Source organism: Anolis carolinensis, chromosome 4 (assembly GCF_035594765.1).
Source record: "Anolis carolinensis isolate JA03-04 chromosome 4, rAnoCar3.1.pri, whole genome shotgun sequence".
Classification (NCBI taxonomy): domain Eukaryota; kingdom Metazoa; phylum Chordata; class Lepidosauria; order Squamata; family Dactyloidae; genus Anolis; species Anolis carolinensis.
The window spans coordinates 243,088,746-243,106,199 of NC_085844.1; the positions used below are offsets into that span (position 1 = coordinate 243,088,746).

At 41.9% G+C, this 17,454-nt stretch overlaps 1 protein-coding gene across 2 annotated transcripts in view; it reads right to left on the reverse strand.

Moving 5' to 3' along the window:
* Nucleotides 1–8,249: 8,249 nt before the first annotated feature.
* The window catches only part of nkain4 (sodium/potassium transporting ATPase interacting 4), a 139,520-nt gene continuing 130,315 nt past the window's right edge, over nucleotides 8,250–17,454 (reverse strand). For both annotated transcript variants that reach the window (XM_062979034.1, XM_016993471.2), the window contains one exon: nucleotides 8,250–11,970. In XM_062979034.1, coding sequence (XP_062835104.1) covers nucleotides 11,957–11,970 — 14 coding nt within the window. In that variant the 3' untranslated portion in view covers nucleotides 8,250–11,956. The remainder of the gene's footprint in view (nucleotides 11,971–17,454) is intronic.

A 17,454-nucleotide genomic window follows, 5' to 3' on the forward strand; every position in this document is an offset into this window, starting at 1 on the left:
CCTAGCTTGTGCGTGTCTTCAAGTTAGCTTGTCGGCCTACTGTAACCCCATGAATTTCATAAGGCAGCAGATACTTGAGATGTTTTGCATCTGCAATTCCTTCCTCTCAAATGTAGCCCACAACACTTGATATTTTTGATGATCTCCCCATCCAAATACTAAACATAGCTGACCCTGCTTACCATCCAAGATGAGACAGAATCCGATGCCTTTAGGGTATTTAGGCCCTGTTATAGCACTTGTTTGATTTCTGTTGCATCTTTCTTTCACCATGAAAGGCATGTTGGCTGTGATTTCTGTAATTGATTAAGTGAACGAACCCAAAGGGTGCTCATGAATGCATCTTCTTCATCTTGGAAAGAAGTCACGAGTGGAGTGCCTCAGGGCTCCGTCCTGGGCCCGGTTCTGTTCAACTTCTTTATTAACGACTTAGACGAAGGGTTAGAAGGCACGATCATCAAGTTTGCAGACAACACCAAACTGGAGGGATAGCCAACACTCCAGAAGACAAGAGCAGAATTCAAAACGATATTGACAGACTAGAGAGATGGGCCGAAACTAACAAAATGAAGTTCAACAGGGACAAATGCAAGATACTTCATTTCGGCAGAAAAAATGAAATGCAAAGATACAGAATGGGGGACAATGCCTGGCTCAACAGTAGTACGTGTGAAAAAGATCTTGGAGTCCCTGTGGACAACAAGTTAAACATGAGCCTACAATGTGATGTGGCAGCGAAAAAAGCTAATGGGATTCTGGCCTGCATCAATAGGAGTATAGTGTCTAGATCCAGGGAAGTCATGCTCCCCCTCTATTCTGCCTTGGTCAGACCACACCTGGAATACTGTGTCCAATTCTGGGCACCGCAGTTGAAGGGAGATGTTGACAAGCTGGAAAGCGTCCAGAGGAGGGCAACTCAAATGATCAAAGGTTTGGAGAACAAGCCCTATGAGGAGTGGCTTAAAGAACTGTGCATGTTTAGCCTGCAGAAGAGAAGGTTGAGAGGAGACATGATAGCCATGTACAAATATGTGAGGGGAAGTCATAGGGAGGAGGGAGCAAGCTTGTTTTCTGCTGCCCTGCAGACTAGGACACGGAACAATGGCTTCAAACTACAGGAAAGGAGATTCCACCTGAACATCAGGAAGAACTTCCTCACTGTGAGGGCTGTTCAGCAGTGGAACTCTCTGCTGCGGAATGTGGTGGAGCCTCTTTCTTTGGAGGCTTTTAAGCAGAGGCTGGATGGCCATCTGTCGGGGGTGCTTTGAATGAGATTTTCCTGCTTCTTGCAGGGGGTTGGACTGGATGGCCCATGAGGTCTCTTCCAACTCTACTATTCTATGATTCTATGAACTTCCATAGCTGCATTATGGCAAATTCTGGGGTTTGTAGTCCGATGAGGCATTAGATCAGTGGTTCTCAACCTGTGGGTGCCCAGATGTTTTTGGCATTCAGCTCCCAGAAATTCTAACAGCTGGGAACTGGGATTTCTGGGAGTTGTAGGCCAAAAACATCTGGGGAACCTAGGTTGAGAACCATTGCATTAGAGTTATCTGTCTGAGAATTCTAAATCCATTGTTGTTGTGTAGTGTTTCTTCAAGTAATTTATAACGTAAGGCAAACCTGTCACGGGGTTTCTTGGTTAGAATTGTTCAAAAGAGATTTGCCAGTGCCTTCCTCTGAGGCTTTATTTTTATTGTGTCAGAAGTGACTTGAGAATATACTGCAAATCACCTCTGGTATGAGAAAATTGGCTGTCTACAGAGACGCTGCCCAGGGGACTTCTCTCCCCACAAGCAAGAGCTGACAGGAGGTCACCCTGTCTCTCAGATTCGAACTGGAAACCTTCAGGTCAGCAATCCAACCTTCAGGTCAGCAGTTCAGCCAGCACAAGGGTTCAACCTTTGAGGCTGAGAAAGTGTGACTTGCCAAGGTCATCCAGTGTCAGGGCCAAGCAGGGATTTGAACCCTAATCTCCGCAGTCATAAACCCAATGCTTAACCATTACACCACACAGGCTAGCATATATTAGTTTGCACATTCTTCCTCATTGATAGCTTTTAAAAAATCTTAACCACACTCTGATGTGTCCTGGTTTTCATCTGTGAAATATTGGATGGTATGCTATTTAAGTACATCATTTGTTCTTACTGTATTGTCTTCTGTGCTTCAGCCTACATATATCCAAATATGCTTGCTTGGAGTTTTACCACTTGTCAAATTTACCAAATTACATAATACAGGTGAGGTTTATAAATATACTAAGGAGCACTATAATGAGCAACAGTGTGGTGCGGTGGTCTCAGCATTGGATTATAACTCTGGGGACTGTGTTTCAAAGGCCAGTTTAGTTGTGGAAACCTACTGAGTTACTTTTAGAAATCAACCTCAGAAGACGGCAAAGGCAAAACCTTTCTGAATTTCCTTTTTTGCCAAGAAACCCCATCCATGATAGGTTCACCTTAGAACCACTATGTCAGAAATCACTTGAAAGCACACCGAAAATAATGAAATAGATGCTTATTACCACTAGATTCAGCTTTTACCAGCTGAGGGCAGTGTTGACCCAATAAATAGTGGTGCTTATTTATAGCTTGGTGGGGAAAATACATTTCTTTCTTGCCAAGAGTTACAATAGGCGTATGTGTGCAAAAGTTGCAGTATACTTTTTCAATAGAGAGTTGTGTTTCTAGAGTGTCTGTTTGAAGCCTCTTTATTTTATATAGCTGCAGGTTTTGCTCCTATTTTCAAAAGTCTTTATTCTGTCATGGTACATCAGTGCTGCCAACTCTCTCTAGTGCTCTGTGTGGAAGGCAAGATAGTGTTTCCTTACAGCCTGAGGAGGTACAAGAGCTCGTTTTCCATCCATGTCCTTCACTCTGCAGCTCCATAAAAGGCTGTCTCTATAAAAAAACAAATCTACATCCTGCAAAGGATGATATGCCACTTTTGTAACCATCCCTTATGGAGGCACAGCAAAATAAACTGGTAAATTGAAACTCAAATACTGTATGCTTGATTACAAGCATCATGATGTTCCCTGGCTGCTGAGTAGTTTGTGTGTGTGTGTGTGCGGTGGGGAGGGTGTGAACAGAAAAAAATATTTCTGAAATTAGATCTAATCTCATAAGTACAGAATGTAGCAAAGACTGGTGTGCTACTGTATATCTGTCAGCCTCTTGGACAGATGGACATGGAAAGTTCTCTTGTATTGTGTTGCTGTATCACTCCATCATTATCAGAGTTACAGCAGGGTTTCACATGGAAGAGGAGGCTTTCTGTGCTTGAGCAATAGCCAGGCTACTGCCATGCATAATAGATGGGGCCATCCTTGGAGATTACTCGATAGATTTGGTTCAAAATGCAGCAGCGGGATTAGTAATAGAAAGCATTCAGCTGGAATGCAAGTTGCCTATTTTCCCTTAAAACTTGGTTGGAGTGTTCACTGGCTAGTTTCCATGGACAATTCAAACTGCTAAACTTGTGGATTATGGAAGGATAATTCCTTGCCCTGTAGCCCTTTCTATTAGAATGACAATTAGAGGTCTCTTTTGCCATATGCTCCTAGTCTTAGAGAATCCAAAAAACTTAAAAGGTAATGGTTTTCCCTTGACATTAAGTCTAGTTGAGTCTGACGCTGGGTGTTGGTGCTCATCTCCATTTCTAAGCTGAAGAGCCAGCGTTGTCCATAGACAGCTCCTAGGTCTGTTATCTTCCTGCCAGAGCAGTACATATCGATCTACTCACCTTTGCATGTTTTGCTAGGTTGGCAGATGCTGGGGCTAACAACAGGAGCTTACCCCACTCTGCAGATTTGAACCACTGGCCTTTTTCTTCAGCAAATTCTGCAGCTCAGCATTTTAACCTGCTGTGCCACCATGGCCCCAAAACATATCTGGTTTCAAATGCTAAGTTCCCCGAGTGACTTTTCCTTTTGATGACCCTGTGGATAAGAGGCCTCCGAAAGGCCCTCATTAACTACAGGCCTTGCAATTCCAGGGCAATGACTGCCTCAATTGAGTCAATGCACTTTACTGACTACCTTCATGGGACTTTCTGAGGCTGAGAGTGTATTACTTGCCCAGGGTCACCCATTGGATTTCCATGGCCAAATGAGGATTCAAACCCAGAATCATAGTCCAAGGCTTAAACCACTACATCACACTGTCTTTTCTCCCTCCCACCTTTGAGAGTTGCACCATCTCATGATACATCCAAAGTACAATGCTCTCAATTTAGTCATCTTGACTTCAAGTGAGAGTCCAGACTTAGTTTATTCCAAAATCCTTTCTTTTGTCTTTTAGCAGTGCATGGTTTCACTAGAACTCACCGCCAGGGCCATATTTCAAACGAATTGATATTCTTCCTCTCAGCATTCTTTTCTGTCCAGCTTTTACAACTACACTAGGACAGTGGCTAAATGAGGCATCATTTCAGTAGTGCCTTGTGATTCCCATATCAGTCAAAAATCCATTCTGGATTTTAGTTTGAATTTTAAAGAAATTCTACCTCCCAGAAGAGCCTCAGCACCTCGGATAGCTCGTTTCATATTTAGACTTAAAACGCAGTAGATTTGTTACCCCCATTGATATTCAAACCACTAGCGGTCTCTGGATTAATGTGACTTTAAAAAAAACCAAGTGTTTAATTCTGCCATTGCTTTATTTTGAAGGATAAGTTAAACCAGGAGTCCAGTCCTAGACAGTGTTTCTACTTTCGCATCAATTCCCTGCTCAAAAATAATCCTTCTTTCCCTTCCTATGTGTTATGAAAGCTGAATCTGAGCTGCAAAGTGGTGTGGATGCTCTCTCTAGTTGAAATTCATGCCGGATTGTGGTCCTGCAATTGATTTTCCTTCAAAATAAAAGTAGTGGGATTAAATACCCCCTTGGGAGTAAAATGATTAATGCAGCAAGTTTCTTACTTCTTGGAACACTTTTTATTTTATTTTATTTTGGTCACCGAAACATTGCCTGGTGAATAACTTCTAATGCTTCTCTTTATGCTGACTTTGTGTATGTTTGCAGTTCTATTGGCTCATGAGGTTTTTTTTCTGATTTGCTGTTCTGAACAGCATTTTTACATTGTTTTGGATTCTGTTCCAATTTAAAAAGAAACAATTCATATTCTATTGTAAAGGAAATGATTGTGCTTTGGTCTAAATCCATTCCAGTGCACACAAGCAACCCCCCATTTTCTAGCTTTTATACACGTTTGGAAGTTCTAACCTTGAAGGTAACTATTAGATGAAAGATCCAAAAGTAACACTAAGACAGTGCCATACTGATGAAAACATCTGCTTTGACGTTAAAGCAAATGCTGTAGCTTGTTAGCAATTGTGAATTTAAATAGGTATTAAACATTCTGAGCCTGTTTAAAAGCATCATACCACATTCTGCTGGTAAAGTATGAAAAGAACAAGAGTATGTTTGTGATCGAGGTGACCACCCCCCCCCCCCCCCCCAGGACTTTGTAAAAGATAGTTCAAAAATCAAGACTTTATGTTCTATATTCCATATATTTATAGTAGAAGGTGATTGAGACTTTTTACTGGAGTTTACTGTGGATTATCCCTGCACTCTGAGGCAAGAGATAACAACTTCATGAATTGTAAAATCATGCTGCTAAAACTCCACTTTTATGAATTTCCATGCTGGGTTCTCCAGATGTTATGAACTTCGTTCTTATCAAATATTTTTAATTGTTTATATCATTCATGATTCCCTTTTATGCAATGTAACTCACTTTTATGAATTCTCCCTTATTTCCATGAAATCTATCTATCTGCCTATATGTATTTGTACTCTTTGGGATCCCCGGAAAATATGTATTTTTCCCAGCATGGTTTATATTCCAACTTTATTTTATTTTTCATTTTATTTCATATAATTGTCAAGTCATGAAATCAAATAGGAAATATTTTGAACTCAACCTGAACCCCAGAACCTGTCCCATTTTCTATGACCCAGGCTTCCCTTCCCAAAAACAAAAGGATAATCTGCCACCGCTTAACCCAATCAAATTCAGATTGCATGGACAATATAGGGCTTGAGTCGCCGAATTTGGAGTATTGACCTAAAGGTGATTCGCCCCAAGGCAAACATTGTCATATCTCATCCAAAGGAAAAACCAGGACACCTCAGGAAGGCGCCCTGCGGAGCCTGTAAATATGGCTCATCACCACCCATTCTCACTTCCACCTCTGACACCCCAAGGCATATCTAAAATCTGTATACGTGACAGAAACCCAGACATCCTTGATTGCTGCCATTAATCCCTTTAGAAATCGGTCTAGCAGGAATTAATCTGATATTTCCTGCCCTGTCACTTCATTGTTTCAATAACTCCCGCCTTCTCCTTCCTGATTGGCTCGGGTAGAGACAAAAGGCAGCTTCCTATTGGGCCAACAGAGCAAGGCGGGAAACGAAAGCCCGCCTCGTTCAACCTTCTAGCCTATCAGCGATCAGATGGGCGGGGGAGCGGGGCGGGAAATTCAAAGGGCTGTCAGACTGAAATTTTGTATAAATATGGCTTTATTTTGATTATATGGTACCCTAGTAGACTGAATGATCGCTACTAGAGTCCTCTTCAGCTGAATTGCTCAATAAAGACTCCTTGGCGGAATTTTCCTTCAACTTTGGCGGTCCTTCTTCATTTCGGCTTCAGGTTGTATTGCGGCTCATATTTTCCTATTGGCTCCGCCAAGGTCCGTTCTCTCAGGACCGGATCGGGACTCTCCTTAAGGGCCCGATCCCCTAAAGCGCGGTCGACAACATGTTCTAAACATCCTAACCCAGGCATGGGCAAACTTTGGTCCTCCAGGTGTTTTGGACTCCAACTTCCACAATTCTTAACAGCTGGCTGTTAGGAATTGTGGAAGTTGGAGTACAAAACACATGAAGGGCCAAAGTTTGCCCATGCCTGTGTTAGTAACATGTGCTAGCATAGCATTGTCTTGTGCCTGTGTATATCTTTTGCAATTTTTCTGCAATAGATGCTTTCAGTGGGCATTCTATGGAGAATGTAAGTAATCAGAAGTGCCTGGCTCTGTCCTTGTAGCTGTACACAGAGTGATAACATCTCCTGCTGAGAAATCCAGAACATCCTGGCGGAAGGTGTGTTGGGGATTTCCATCCCGTCATCACCTGGATTTTGGAATACATGTATGTATACATGCACAATGAGATATCTTGTAGATGGGACCCAAATCTAAACATTATATCCATTTATGTTTCATAGGCACCTTATGCACCTTCATAGGCATTTGCATATAGCCTGAAGGCAATCTTTGTACAATATTTTTAATCATCTTGTGCATGAAACAAAGCTGTGTACATTGAAACATCAGAAAGCAGAGGCATCACTACCTCAGCCACTCAGGAGGACAATTTTGGATTTTGGAGTACAGTAATTTGGAATTACAGCTAAGGGATGCTTAACCTGTAGTTTCACACTACTTATTGGTGAGGTAGTAGGAATGTCATAGGCTTTTGCTGCTCTGTTCCTGACTTTTTTATATATATATATAAATACACTATATAAGATTGGCTTAACTGATTGCTTTATGTTGACCCTGGACTTCCAAGCCAAAGTCCATGTGGCACAGCATCATTAAATAAACACTAGATTCAATGTACTATCAAGCTACTGTAAAGAATTATTTATAGTTCCTCCCATCAAAACCATGGAAATCTCTGTGATATGTGTTGTCGAAGGCTTTCATGGCTAGGATCACAGGGTTGTTGTATGTCTTTTGGGCTGTGTGGCCATGTTCCAGAAGTATTCTCTCCTGACGTTTCGCCCACATCTATGGCAGGCAACCTCTGAGGACGCCTGCCATAGATGTGGGCGAAACGTCAGGAGAGAATACTTCTGGAACATGGCCACACAGCCCGAAAGCCATACAACAACCCATCTCTGTGATAGTCAGGTAGCATTTGGAATGAACTAGTTCTTGCCAGATAGCCCTGAATGGGAAGCTCTGATTTATCTAGTGGCTTCAGGAATCCATTATACTATGGCTATGGCATTATCCTATGCAGCTTCATAGACAGATAAAAGCCAACTCTGCCTTACTACTTATGGTAGGGATGAAAATGAAAATATAATTTAAAAAGTACATAGTGGCTATAGAGAATGAGAAGACAACTGCAAGGAGAGCTAGGACCAATGGGGCAAGTAACAATTGGGAAAGAAGTTGAGTAGACTGCCCTATATGTATTGGGAAGGAGAAGAAAGTGTGGCAGAAATGTGCTACAGCTTATAGTTTATTCCATTTTTAGACTCTCTCTTCTGGAGAAGACTCAAGGTGTGTTACAAAAGTTTACAATACATGAATGTTAAAAACAAAATTGATACAAACAATGTAACTGTCATATAAAACCACACACATATCCCCATGACAAATAATAGAGGTCAATGGTATAATGTCAGCATTGAAAGGTTGGTCCATCACATCCTGCCAAAATACAGAAATCTGATCTTGAAGAGACAGTAACAGGTGTGCCCCACTGGAGGAACATTCAAGCAAAGGGGAGATGCAACTAACAAGGCCCTTTCTCCTTGTTTTGTTGTTATGTGTCTTCAAATAGTCTTTGTCTTATGGTGACTCTATCACGAGGCTTTCTTGGAAAGGTTTGTTCAGAGGGAGGTTGCCATTGATCTCTTGAGAAGCTGAGAAAGTGTAACTTGCCCTTGGCTTTGCAGTGACTGAAACCCTCATCTCCCAGAGGGCTATTCAAACACTCAGATCAGTATTCCACGTTGGCTCTTTTTCTTTGTGGTCATCTTCCAAGGCTGTCTAGGAAGAGGCACTTGGAGAAAGGCATCAGATATTGGCCTGTAAGTATCAGTCCCAAAGATGTAATTCATGGGTGTATACAAACTGGCTTAAGCAAATATGAAGAACTCTGCTGGATCAGACCAAAGAGTATCTAGATTAGTTTTCTGTTTCCAGCAGTGGTCAGCTGCTGAGAAGTGTGAAGGCAAGAGTCCTCTCTCTGATGTTCTCCAGCAACTGGAATTGGGCAGCGAAGCACAAAATATATCCACTGTGGCCAGTAGCTCTTGTTACCCCCAAACTCCATAATTTTGTCTCACCTTAGAACCTAAAATCAGTGTTTACCACATATTAAATTCCTACATATTAGCCCATCATAACAGTTCTCCTTAATCAAGCTCCCAAGAGGAGTATGAAAAATATTGGCAACATTGATATATATCAACATACCATTTCGAGCTATTTTCATGTCTGTTTTGTAAAGCTTTGGGATCATACCTGCCTTATCAAGATCAACCTCCCATCCACCCCAACCAGTACTTTGCAATGGGAATAGAAGGGTCACAATATGTTGACTGGAATCCTCTTGGTGCCCTCCACATGTGTCAGTTCTCCCTGTAGAAGAGTTTGGACTTTTTTCTTTCATTCTTAAGTCCATTTTGGTTCATTTTGTTCACAGAAATGGAATTGTGCATATGGTATTGGTGTGCATGTGAATGAGTGTTTGGGTCTTCAACATTGCTATTCAACACATGAATTGTGAAACACAACCAGTGCATAACTCTGTATAAAGAGATTTCTGCTACACAGATGTGATGTATTGATCAAAACATTTATAACCTGCCCTCTCGCTAAAGATTTCAGAGTGGCATAGGATAGCAGTTGTCGTCACTGGAAAATCTATTTTCCTTCCAACTGAGAATTGCAAATAAGCTCAGAGGGAACAACAGAACTTGGAGGAGTGGTAGATGATGGCTGGGATCCTGTGAGTCAGTTATGCATGTTATTCTGAGTTACAGGTGGATGAAACTCCCAAGTTGGACACACATAAATATTTTGGGTGGGGCACAAGCGACATTCTCTAGCTTTTTGTTACCCACCTAAAACCCTCCTGCTATAGCTGTCTACCTTTGGCAGTCATTTGCTGCTATTAGTTACATCACTGGGGGAAAGGAGCAGCTGGTTTGGGCTGTGAAGGGAAGGGAAATGTAAGACATCTAGGAGAGTATCCTTGCTTTCTTTCCCTGTACAGCCAAGACCAGCTGCTTTTTCAATGGAGCACCAATACATGACGATAGCAGCAGGCTGCTAGGGCTTGACAGCTTTTTGCAGGCAAGAGTGGAGATGGGGATGTGTGATACAAACATAGTTCATGCAATGTTGCAGGATGTCTGGATGTCTCCTGGTTTCTGCTCCTTCCACTTCTACTGCTCCCATGTTCCTGCTGGTAAGTGTCAGTGCCTTCCAGAGCAGTGGAATGGTGAATCCACTCTAGATATTAGTCAGAATTCTAAATGAACTATTCAAAGTACTGAAAGCTATGCCCAAAACAGGTTCAGCAGCCTGGAGGACACCTTTAAAGTTCAGACTAAAGCCTAGAGGGAATTCAGCACTGCACTAACATGGGACTCATCAGCCACCACCAAAAACTTACTTTGGGCTAGTTCAATTTACACATGTCTCTAGCAAACTTTTCTCGGGTGCAACTCAAGGGAACAAAACCATCCTTTCCACTGTTTCTGATATTCATGCTGTCAGTCTTGCTGCTTAAGTAGCCAAAACAGCTCGCATTTATGCAGAAGAGGCAGGTATCCGCAGGTTTTGGGGAACACCAGGTTTTCCAGAAGTATATAAAAGGAAGGGTGTATTCAAGAACATTTCCAGTTGGATGAGACCTTCCAAGTGCCCTTTGAATGTCTACGGACTTTTGGTCCAGAAAACCACATTTGGAGATGCAGTGATTGGATTCCTGAACAGCATCACTCCACAGGATTCCACTTCTCAGCAGCAAATACACAATGTGAATATATTGATGGTGTGGTTAAGTGATGCCAGCTAGTTCTCTGGATTTTCCATTCACCCCCTCCCCCCCCAAATCTTCATTCTTAGTGGCTCATTGCAATGCAGACCAAAACATACCACGGTTTTGTAATAACATCAACATGAATACAACCAGAAAGGGTTGTGGCTCAGGGCCAGTCCACGGGTCCAATCCTTTGCATCTTGAATGTTCTCAGTTCATTAGAAATGGTTGTAACTCCCACTGACACTGTTTGGGACAGTGGCACCATTAATGTGACTCAGTGTAAGGCAGCTTGTACATACTATGGGCCCAATGCACCATCACTGCTACAGTCGTTTGCCAGAGTGAGACATTGCAACATCTCCCATAGGTAGCAATGTTGCACCAATTTGGTTTTCTTGAGTAGAGTGAAGGACATTTTTGATCACAGTAAATGGGGTCCATGAATCGATTATGAATCTGACATCCAGAATTAGGCTGCTGTACCAATGTCTTTTGAAATCCAGAAACAACTCCAACAGAGTTCAATTTTTCCATCCGTGGAGATCAGTTGAAGGCAGAAAAGGACCGAGTTGGTTACTAGAAAGGCTTGAGAAGTGGAATCTAAATAATTTTGCCTAGGATTGCTAGGGAAAAAATACCAGAGGATCTGTGAGTTCAACTAGCAACTTGTCCATTACAAGATTGTTTGGGTCTGGAATTTGGAATTGGGAAACAGGGAACAGAGTAGGATTGGACGATTTATAATAACCAAGTCATGAAACGCCTGAAGCATTAAGGAATTACCTCTGTAATGTGAAAATAAAGAATCCAATGGAAATGTTCAAAATGCTCTCATTTGATTATCAATGGGGAGTCTCAATAGAGAGAAGGGTGAAGAGGGCAGTAATATTCCCATTCCATTCATTGACAGCAAAACCTGTGAGTCCACTAATGAGCCAGCGTGTTAATGAGGGGCTGGCCAAGCAAAATGATATATTTCCTTGAATGGCCACTTGTCAAAGTACAGTCTTCCTGTGTGTGTGTCCTTTTGAGTGGAATGTGTTCGCCATTACTTTGCGGCTGCTTCTGTTCCTGCGCAGAATATCTGGAGTATCTGGCGTTTGGATTCTGGATGGCTGACTTCAGGCCAAGTTTAGCCTCTCGATCTTTTTTTACTTACGCAGGCCTGCAAAAAAGAAAGGCAAAGAAATCAGATATAAAGAAGGAAGACAAATGGCTAATGGTAATAGTCTCTTCATCTTCTATTTCCTCTAGATCAGGATTCACTAAAAAGCCCGATTTATAGGTTTCCAATTTTTATTGAAATTAATTAAGTACTATATATTCAAAGACAGCCATCTGTTTGGATTTCTTTTTTAATGCAAAGCTTGGAAAAAGTAATTTTTGGGCTACAACTCCCATAATCCTTCTGCTACTATGGCCATGCAGCCCCTGGTGGCACAATGGGTTAACCCTAGTGCCAGCAGGACTGCTGACCAATAGGTCAGCAGTTCGAATCCGAGGAGAGTGGGTGAGCTCCCTCTGTCAGCTCCAGCTCCCCATGCAGGGATATGAGAGAAGCCTCCCACAAGGATGGTAAAACATCAAACATCTGGGCGTCCCCTGGGCAATATCCTTGCAGATGGCCAATTCTCTCACACCAGAAGCAACTTGCAGTTTCTCAAGTCGCTCCTGACACACACAAAAAAATGATGGCCATGGGTTTGGGAGTTACTTTTCCAAGCTCTGTTTTCACCTAATGTCTTCTTCCATTGGGAATTTCTTAACTGCTCTGAGAAAGATACTTGAGCTTTGTAAACTGTGTAATTTACAGCATATCAGAAGGTAACACAGTACCTGATTTTTAATATCATGTGGAAGATGGAACTGATACTTCAGAGGTAGGACCTCTAGAACAATGGATTCAATTGCAAGAAATGAGAATTTGACTATAAGGAAGATCTTCCTGATCATGATTGTTATTTGGTAGTGAAATGGGCTGTCTTAGGTGGTGATGGACTTTCCTGCATTGGAGATTTTTAAACTGAGGTTTGATGGCCACCAATTCAAAATATTATAGCTTTGGATTCCTGCACCTACTGAAGGCTAGACTCCATGGAATGTGTGGTCTCTTCCAAATATACAGTTCTACAATTTCATGTTCAAACACCAGCAACAAGAAAAGTAAGAACACCATTTAACAATAAACCAGGTGCCAATCCAATCCCCACTATCATCTGAGGAGGCTGTACCTAATGATAGACCAGCCCTAAATAAATCCCCCAGATTCAGTATATTTTATAAAACACAAATATTATTCAAATCTGCACATTTGTTTTTGCATATTTCATTTTCTTCTGCAGTTATCATTTGGGCAGATAGTAGAATAGAAAAGGTTATTTAGGGCACTGAAATTCTGCCTCCCAAGTGTGTCCAAATATTCACCAAGTACTATCTCCTGGCACTATCTTCATAGCCCTAAGGACTAGGAACATAATTATTGTTAACTGAAAATACAAATCTAGATTGCCAAAGTGATAAATCCTGCATAGTTTCTCTGGATATTATAGAATGCCCAAACACTGCCTTTTCCCATCTTTTGTGTCTCATGACCCTAATGGTGATGATGCTAACAAACAGACTGTTGTGATGATCAGGACTTCATAAGTTGCAAATAAAACTCTTACATGCAATTACAGCTAGCCTTCAGTTCTGTTGGAGTTAGGGTTGCAATTGCTTCCTTGCCTGCAAAGCACAGCTCAGTTCCATCCAACTGCTTCTCAGGCTGCAAATGTTATTTCCACAAATAGTTTCAAGTTTTGTATTGCCTTTTATTCTGATCACCAACAGAGAATAACAACAGAAGCCTGAAGGCAGGATGAAGAACCTATGTAAGATACATCCAGTTGGTAGGCCCTAATCTGGAATCTTTTGAGTCTAGCAGCATTCAAATGACAAGAAAGCAAAGTTCTCGATGACAAGAGCTGTTCAGTAGAATGACTCTCTTGAGTGGTGGTGGATGGTCTTTTGCAGAAAGCATTTCAATAGAGGTTGATGTCTTAGGATGCGTCTTAACTGCAAATTCTTGCACTGGCTAAGGGAAGACGAGATGAACTCTGGGATCCTTTCAAAATATCCTATTATTCTCTGGTTCTTGGGAAGTGAGTTCTGCAAAAAAGGATTATTTCTTACATTGGTATTCCATCGTTAGTACTTAGGAACCCAGTCCTACACATGCTTTTTAATTCATGTCACTACTCACTGCAGATCTGAACAGGAGTTCCATTGTCAAAATTTTTGCTGCATTTCTTCTTTTCTCTCTCTCTCTCATGTGCATATCCCCTCATTTCAGTTTAAAGCTTCCTTCCCCTGGTTAGTAAATCAAAGACATTGGGTAGGATCCTCCGGAGGTGTTGCTTATATCCTCTTGAAGAAATCTATGGCTCAGAAAATCAATACTTAATCTCCTGCCCATCCATCTGAATGAGGTGGCAATTCGGCAGCAATTCACTTCTGGGCCTAAACAGCAGCTCTCACTTTCTCTTGCTTACAAAGGAAGACTCCATGCTGCTTCGGCAAAGTGTTAGCCTCATCCAGAAAATGAGATTTGGGAGAAATAAATGCTAGGACCATTAGAGATCATATATAAGAAGAAGGAGAAGTATATTGTGGTCTTTGAAATCTCTCTAACTGTAAAGGAAGCATTGCTTCAGCCTCTTCAACCTCATGTGGTGTTGAGGCACAATAATGTTTCTAGGTACACTGTACATAGTCGATGGTTTACTAATGACTCCTGGTCAACAAAAAAAACAAGCTCTACACATAGTAAACTTTCCCATCTGTGAGGAGGCCAAATTAGGAAACTTCTTGATGGTGCCCAGTGGGTTTAATTGAGTAGAGTGGCAAATTAACCTTACTTTTGGTCCATGCTTTAAGAGAGCTCTCCAATGTGCTGAATTTGAATTCTCAAATAGATTCAACATTGTGGATACTTCCTTTAAAAATCAGATTAAAACCTGGAGTAGGTTCTTCCTTGTTGGTGACCAATTCACTTCCAGGAACAGTCCTAATCTTTAAAGTCCTATATGGCTCAGGTTCAGGTTATCTAAAGGCTTATGTTCTCCCATATAAATTTTCCCAATGTTTTGAGATCCTGTGCAAAGGTACATCACGTGGGAAGAAAGGAGAAGCCTTCATGGTGGCTGCACCCAGAAGAAGAGGAACTGGGGCATTTTAAAGACAACTGAAACAGTGGGATGACCGGAGATTAATCAGGACCATCCCTGCCAAATTCAGACAACGGAGGAGTATCAAGCATATTAAGGTGAAAGCAGTTAGATTCTGCACAGCTTCCACTAACTTAATATCAGCATATCATGCCTGTGCCCTTCTTGGCCAGTTAAGACTACATTATTAATCACTGTGAATGGCTGGGCTTGCCTTTGATATATGACAAAATCAATTCTCCCACCCTCTGGCCAGCACTCTCTTCCTCTGTATTGGCAAGTGCTGCATTTCAACCCTGCATTTAAAATCAGGTCCAACTTTCTTCTAATCCTTCTTTCCCCTTATTTGCTTTCCAGACCATGCCAAGTTTCTGGCAAGTTTTCCATTTAAAGTTAGACTCCTCTCCTTCAGCATGGAGTGGCACTTAAACCAAGACAATAGTGGCCTTTTGTTCCAGGAGCTAATTAAATGGTAGCTCTCCAGTGGCAGCCAAAAATAAAAGAGCCTTTGCCAAATGAAAAAGAAAAAACTGTTTTCAAAGGCAGGGATTAGTAAGCATTGGGCAGTGTCAGGTAGAGGCAGCAACTCTCTTCTCTGCATAAATTATGAACAGTGGTGCTCATGAAAGTCAAAGTCTCTGCCTAATTCAGCTACCCCATTTTGCACTAATCATGGGATCTCCAGAAAAGAGGAGGGAGGAACAAGTTTAAGACCAAGAGGGAGAGAGGTTCCTTTAATCTGGCCCAAAATACACCTGCTCACCTCTGGGTGGTCTCTGGGTGGTCACTGGGCAAATGAAATCTGCACTCTCTTCTTCTCTATAGGAACAGATTGTGAAGACAATGCCAACCAGGTTGAAACCAGAAGTGAATCTAACTTTTGGAGGGAGTCTGTTTTGGAACTAATTGTTGCCTTCTCAGTTTTACCTATAATAATGATGGCAAACTACTGACTTCATCCCAGAAGGAAGGGAAAGCAGATGGAATCGCCTTCTTTGCATGCCATTTCATGGGATTCCATCTTTAAAGAAGACGGAGAATTTACCCACATCACACAGGATCACCTCTTCCCCTTTCTAGCTCAATAATGTCAAGGATATCAGCACACTTTTTAAAACAGGCATGCTTTTTTGAAACTCTACTCTCCATGGGATCATTCCCCTTCAGGCCCTACAGTAAAGGAGACAGGCATCCTTTTCAAAAAACTTCTTTCAATGGGGCACACATTGTCTTTAAACTACTAATAAGGAGCCTCTGGTGGCCTAGGGGATAAAAGCCTTGTGACTTGAAGGTTGGGTTGCTGACCTGAAGGCTGCCAGGTTCGAATCCCACCTGGGGAGAGCGCGGATGAGCTCCCTCTATCAGCTCTAGCTCCATGCAGGGACATGAGAAAAGCTTCCCACAAGGATGGTAAAACATCAAAACATCAGGGCGTCCCCTGGGCAACGTCCTTGCAGATGGCCAATTCTCTCACTCCAGAAGCAACTCCGGTTGCTCCTGACACGAAAAAAAAAACTACTAATGGAAACAGTAGGAGCATTAGCAGACTGCCCACATGAATAGCTACACTAAAATGTCACGAAGTAATTAGAGAAATCTATCACTTCCCATCAGAAGGAAAGATACCCAGTTTTAAGAAGAAATGCAGTCCATCTTTGAAATCCTCCCATTTCTACACACTGCAGAAACAGATACAAATGGAGGAAAACTTCCATATGATGAGATCCACGGATGGATCAGAGGCAGTCAGGGTTAACTCTCCCATCACTTGCAACCTGTGAACCTGTTGTACAAACTTCAGTTTGGGTGTGCAGCCTGCAAAGCAATTCTATGAAATGGGGTGATTTGGAATAGCCTGCTGAGCTGCTTCATCAAAGTGAGCTCTGATTGTATCCTGTGTAACTGTTGCATGGAACTGAGCTCTGCTTTGTATCCTGTTAACATGTTTCATGGGACTGAAGCCTGGTTTACATCCTCTTGACTAGTTGTATGGAACTGAGCTTTGGCATGCATCCTACTGAGACTCTTTTAAATCTAAAAATCTCAAAATTGGCCTGTTGCATGGAACTGAGTTCTGGTTTGCAGCCTGTTGAATTGTTGCATAGTAGTGACTGCTGGTTTGAATCCTATTGACCTGTAGCATGGAACTGACCTCTGGCTTGCATCCTACTGAGACTCTTTTTGTAATCCAAAAATTTGCCTGTTGCATGGAACTGAACTCTGGTTTCAGCCTGTTAACTTGTTGCATTAAATTGACTCTGGTTTGCATCCTATCGAACTGCTGCAAATAACCAAGGTCTGGTTTGCAACCTGTTGGTTACTTCATGGAAATGTGCTTCAGTTTACAGCCAAGGACGCTGTGACAAGATGTTACTTAATTCAGGCCAATGGACATTGCTAAAGGATCCTAAGAACTGAAGGTAAAAAAATGCACCTTTTTCAAA